Here is a 6,186-nt window from a genome sequence, read left to right on the forward strand (position 1 = left end):
TGACTCAGCCTGGAGCTTCCACTGTGGTGGAAGGACAGGCAAGCTGTGGTCTTGACATGATAGATACTTAAAAGCTACAAAATACTTAGATACTTAAAGCTACAAAATCTTTTACAAACAGGAGGTGATGTTTTCTAGTTGGCTTAGAGTCTCCTTCTCTTAGACACCATGAACACCTTTTGGTAGATGACCCCATTTAGCTTACTGGCCTCGTTATTCATTGACTCAATGACCTTTGCTGCTGTGCTGCCCTGCCTTGCCAAACTCCTGCCTCCACCTTGCCCCGCTTCTGACATCTCACTCCAGGCTCATGACCCCTGTCTACCATCTTTCCAGCCCTTAATCCCGTAGGTTCATCTGTCTGAGTACCTCATTCAGACCTTCAGTTCCTTAAACTTTTCCTTTTCTGCTGGTTTTAGCAACTTCTTCTTTCTTTCCTTCTAAGCAGCATCTGACATGGCTTGCCTCTTCAACTAGTCTCCCATTAACTCCTGCAAGCCCCCGATTCCTTGTTCTTGTGCTACCCCCACTTGACACCGCCTGACCCTGGACTCATCCTGGTGCCCACCTTCTGTGCCTCTGCCCCCCCGCTGCTGGTCCGCTGGAACGAGGGGCACCACGCGGGCTTGCTGCCGGGCGCTGCTCAGCAGCCTTTCATTTGCTCTTTTTTAATAGTTTATTTATTTATGGATGGATGGATGGATGGATGGATGGATGGCTGTGTTGGGTCATCGTTTCTGTGCGAGGACTTTCTCTAGTTGCGGTGAGCGGGGGCCACTCTTCATTGCGGTACGCGAGCCTCTCACTGTCGCGGCCTCTCGTTGCGGAGCACAGGCTCCAGACGCGCAGGCTCAGTAGTTGTGGCTCACGGGTCCAGTTGCTTCACGGCATGTGGGATCTTCCCAGACCAGGGCTCGAACCCGTGTCCCCTGCATGGGCAGGTAGATTCTCAACCATGTACCACCAGGGAAGCCCCTCTCCTTTCCATTCCTCACAGTGGACGTTTCAGTCGCCGCTCAGCGCGCCCCCTCGTGACAGCGCGTGGCGGCCTTGTGCCCCCGTCGTGAGCAGGGCCCACCTTCAGCTCCTCGGTCGCGTGCTCTCCTGCTTTGCTTCCCAGCCTTCTCGCTTCTTCAGAGGAAAGGGTGACCTGTTCTGACTAGTCTTGTGTCACTGCACATGTGCTTTGACTGGGTCCGTCACATCTTTTCCTGGCATCCTCTCCATCTTCCCCTTCCAGTGTGGGCCTTGAATTCTGCCTCTTTGTCTTTTCCATTATGCATAACCAATCTCAGAGGTCTCCTGGTAAGAGGGGAAAAGTTTCTCTTTGGATTGTACTTCTTTCTACAGCTACCAGTCCTTCTTCCTTTTATACCCAGAGTTCTTGAAAGAGTCATCTCCACTGCCTGACCTCCCAGTCACTCCTCAGCCCACTACAATCAGGCTTTGGCTCCCACTGTGCTGTCAGGTTACACTGGCAAAGTCGCCAGCGTTCCAACGTGTCCCACCTTTCCCACTCCCTCTGCCACTGTTTGGGTTGACTTCAGTGCTCACCTGGCTCATTGTAACAGCCTAACTTCTTTCCCTGCCTCCAAAATTGATCCCCTTCAAATTTCATTTTCATATTGAAACCAAGGTGATTATAAACTTGACTGTGAGCAGTCTGGTTTAAAACCCTTCAGTAGTTCCCTTTATCTATAGCCCAGCTGGGATCTCCTGCCTCACCACTGCCTCTCCAGCCCCAGCCTCCAGGGCCCCAGAACTCTGTGCTGTAATGTAGCAAGAGCTCACCTCAGTTCTTTAACTCATTTTTTTATACGTCAACTCCCTCTTTTTGGAGTATCTCCCTCCGCCTCCCCCTTCCCACCCTTTAAGGGTCAGATGTCATCTCTTCAAGGAAGCCCTTCCCAACTTTTCTGGCAGAATTAAGTGCTTCTTCATCCATGTTCACATGGCATAGTTAACTTACATGTCTGTTTCTCCTGATTTTTCCATCCCCAGGCCTTAGAACATAGGAGGTGCCTAATAAATGTTTAATTAGAGAAAGAGTAGGTCTTGAAGAATCAATAGAAGATCCACAGATATCAAAGGGTAAGAAGAGCATTCCAAGCATAGCCAGTATCCAGGGCCTAGGAGGATGCGAGCTTGGGTGCATTTCTCCAGGCTGCAGGCTCCTCCAGGCAGATGTGCTGTGACCTGTAGGGAGTTTCTGTGTGTTTCAGCTTTTCCCTTTTTCACAGTTGGAGTCCACATTAAGAGAGAAGTCTCAACAGCTTGAGAGCCTTCAGGAGATGAAGATCACTTTGGAAGAACAGTTAAAGAAAGAAACTGCTGCTAAGGTGACATTTTTGTTGGTAGTTTCGTAAAAAAGCAGTGTGAAGAACGTAGAATCACACCTTCACTGTTTAAAAAACAAAGCCTTGCTGCTTTGAAATAGTGGCACCTTCTGAAAGTTGGCAAGACTCCGCTTGCAGAAAGAAAATGGAACGACTTCATCTCAGAGTTGGGTCACATGTGCACACTGCCAGCTCCGGAGGTCTGTGCCACAGGCTTAACTGGCTTTTTAGGCGTTGAGCTAAAGGCCATGAACCAAACTTGGCACTGCCATAGCCAGAAGCATTGCTTTGGAAGTGCCATTCCATTCGATTGATTTATGAAATATTGTACTGAACCATATTTGCTGCCTAAATTCTGATTAGTCCTGTTAGAATAAAAATGCATGGGGCTAACTGTGGGGGAAGTTTGGTTTTGGTGGGCTGTGATCTAACCTTTAAGTGTAAAAACGTTGTGTATGTGTTATTTAATAGATCTCTGTTTTTAGAAAGGCTCCCGCACAGGGGGTCCTTCTGAAGAGTTTCCCTGTAAGGAAGACTGGGGGATAGCTGGGGCTGCCTAAGGCATATTCATTGAGAATTTTCCTGGCAGATGCTTGACTGTTGTGGTTGTCAGAGGAAATCCCTAAAGATCCTGTCCTGTTGCTATGACAGCTACTGATCTTACAGCAGCTGCTTTTTGATGATTAATCATTGTCACCAGGCTGCTGGGGGTGAGGGGTGGAGCGCGGCACTTTCATTCATTTTTAATTTGGCTCTCATACTCAGTTCCTTTTAGGACCTAGAACAAGTACCTTAGGCAGTGTGCACCGTTGCCCTGTAAAGATAGAGTCAAAGGGAGACTAACAGGATACAGGAATATGATGGGAACCCACCTTTCCTCTCTAGTAGTAGGAAACGACAAGTGCCTAGATTTCCTGAGTGGTTTGACGTATGGCTCTCCAGCATTAATCCTCATTCAAAACTTGTATTTTTTTAGGTTACTGTTGAACAACTAATGTTTGAAGAGAAGAACAAAGCTCAGAGGTTGCAGACAGAACTAGATGTCAGTGAACAAGTCCAGAGAGATTTTGTAAAGCTTTCTCAGACCCTTCAGGTGAGGCATTTGGGGAACCCCTGGACAGAACGCTGAGGAGGCACTTTTGGGGTTCTTGGTACCCAGGAGAATTTGCTAATCCCTGACTGGCCCACTGACAATAGCTAGAGGATTGGAAATTATGGCTGCCCCTGCCCCAGCTCCAAATGCCGGCCTGGTCATTTAAGCTGGAAACCCTTTTCCTCTTCCTTGCTGGCCCTTAAGGGTAAAATATAAAGTCCTTAGCGTAGCATGTAAGACTCTTCCCAGCCAGGCCTATCCCTTCGTTTTGTCCATCTCTCTGCCTTACATTTTATATTCTATGTTCTAATTTTTAAAAACTACTTGTGGTTCCTTGCCCACAGCTTGTGTTCCCTCTGGAAGCATGGCCCCCTTGCTCCTTTCTTCCAGGGCCCTGCTTAGCTTTGTCCTCCCTGTGGAACCCTCTCTAGGTCCCCAAGCTGGTATAGTGACATTTAGTATATTGTGCTAAAACTCTATATAAGCTTGATCTTTTCCCCCAACTGAACTGTGGGTTCTCAAGAGGTCAAGGATCAGGTCTCATTCATCTCCATGGCCCCAGCACCTTATACTGGGTCTGTTACACGGCGGCTTTTTTGGGGAATTGTTTTTTTGGATTTAATTGTTCTTGCTGCCTCTTTTCTTTGAAGTGAGTAGTTTCTGTTGAGTTAATCTCCATTTCAGCTAAACCAGTCAGAGTGAACCAGAAGGTCTAGGCAGGAGCCGTCTGCACTTACCTCGCTGCATTATTTCTCTAGGTGCAGTTAGAGCGGATCCGGCAAGCAGACTCCTTGGAGAGAATCCGGGCAATTCTGAACGATACCAAACTGACAGACATTAACCAGCTCCCTGAGACATGACACCCTCATGGCAGGACTCTAGCCTGCACTTTGGGTTTTTAACTCATCTTTAGAGCAACATTAATTATTATTTAACTCTTAACTGAAGAAGATGTCACACACAGAAAAAGGAAGACTGGAGAAATGCTTAATTCTAGTGGGGAGACTGTGCAGCACGGAGCAGCAAACAGCCAGGGTAATTTGCAGTAAAAAAGACCTTTCAACTGGGAACGCTAGCCAGACTCCAGACCTGATTCCAGGGAGTGTGGGATCAGATTTGGTGATGGAGGAAGTGCTGTTTCCTTGCCTGCTTTAGTCAACATTTCCCTGCCCTTCAGCACCATCCCAGTAGTGTTTGAAATGGCATTTCCTGTTCATAGCTGTTGCAAGAGAGAATTTGTTTCTGTTGTCTTGAGTTCATCAGTAACAGTATTCAGCTAGCAGACAGAGGTGGAGTATGCCGTATGAATATTTTATATTAAAATATGAAGTTTGAGAGCAGCCCACTGGCTAGTGACTGTATTTCCTAGCTCAGTGTATTTTTTTTTTTAACCATTTTATCTTGCATTGGAGGACCTTAAATGCTACTGAAACTTGCCTGAGAACCATAAGACGGTGGCAGACAACCAATTCAGTGGAATTGGAACCGAATTAATTATGAGGACTTGCAAACTTGGCTGGGGCTATTGGAAGTTGAGGTTACAGGAAAAGCACAAGAAACTGTTTGGAAGCACTTTTCCTGCTACCTGGGTAAGTTGCGTGGACTCACAGGTACCAGGGTCAAGGTGAACTGGCACCATCTACTCTTCTGAAAACTGTTTTAGTTTAGTTATTGGATCAGTGGAAAAAATATTAATAAAACAAGCTATGTCTGACATCTAGTACAAATTCATAAGTCTGCTGCTTATTTTATTTTCAACTCGAGTCAGTGGGCCTGAGTACATACTTGTTTCAAAAGTGTCAAATACAAAAGTGGTGATAACTGGGTTTGGCAGATACCTATTTTGTATTTTTCTTTTATATTTTAGACCTGGAGTGTGATAATGCTTGTGGTGAAGTTGGGGAAAACCCAGTTAGTTGATCAGTCTGGAAATCTGCTTTGTCATTTCTATGAGATTAGATTCCTTTCCTGTGTGGATAAAGTTTCAGTGAACAGGTTGTCTTTGCCGTAGCCTTATGAAGTGTTGCAGAAAGCACAGGATGGATTTATATTCACTGTTTACCTGCAGTACTGTTAGCCAATGGAAGACTACACCGTTTAATTCATCATACAGATGGTTCAAAAGTAAAACTGTTGTTTTCAAATTTTTGTGATTGATTGGTGTTGTGTAACGGCAGAGTACTTGAAGGAACCATATGGAAATTAAGTGGATTGAGTAGATTGTTTGGCTCACATAAAGCTACAACTTTAAATTGTTATAAATGAAGTCATAATGGACTAGCCCTAAAGATCTTTATTTCTGTCTTCCATAGGACAGGACAAGGTAAGGCCTACATACCTCATTCCTTGGGCTATTGCTGTAGTCTTACATTCATGATTATGAATTTTGAAAGTAAACACTAATTATGGAAATAGTGCTGTAGGCTTGCATGCATGAAACATTATTTTAATTGGTCTAAAGTCCCTTTGTATAAAGTACTACTCTGTTTCCTTTAAAGGAAACATGTATCCTCATTGAGTTACAGGGAATTTTATTAATTCTAAAAATGCAATCACTTTAAATTATATTAGTGTCAGACTAGTCCCTTGGATAAACTCCAAGCTGATTTGTTTCAGATTATTAAAATTGGCACCATAAATCAAGATGGATAATTAATTCATAACCTTCCTGAACGAACTGAACTACAACTCCCAGGGAACTGCTTGGCTGAGACTGGGTACCTTGCTGATGCTGATGTTTTTCTCCATAAGATGGTA

At 45.0% G+C, this 6,186-nt stretch overlaps 1 protein-coding gene across 4 annotated transcripts in view; it reads left to right on the forward strand.

Moving 5' to 3' along the window:
* Window positions 1–5,152, forward strand: part of RABEP1 (rabaptin, RAB GTPase binding effector protein 1) — a 102,854-nt gene extending 97,702 nt beyond the window's left edge. For 3 of the 4 annotated variants that reach the window (XM_032615242.1, XM_032615243.1, XM_032615244.1), the window contains 3 exons: window positions 2,241–2,339; window positions 3,313–3,429; window positions 4,188–5,152. In XM_032615242.1, the coding sequence (XP_032471133.1) occupies window positions 2,241–2,339; window positions 3,313–3,429; window positions 4,188–4,289 (318 nt within the window). In that variant the 3' untranslated portion in view covers window positions 4,290–5,152. The remainder of the gene's footprint in view (window positions 1–2,240; window positions 2,340–3,312; window positions 3,430–4,187) is intronic. The other variant, XM_032615245.1, reaches the window with a different exon arrangement.
* Window positions 5,153–6,186: the final 1,034 nt, after the last annotated feature.

Source organism: Phocoena sinus, chromosome 20, assembly GCF_008692025.1.
Source record: "Phocoena sinus isolate mPhoSin1 chromosome 20, mPhoSin1.pri, whole genome shotgun sequence".
In the NCBI taxonomy this organism is placed as follows: Eukaryota; Metazoa; Chordata; class Mammalia; order Artiodactyla; family Phocoenidae; genus Phocoena; species Phocoena sinus.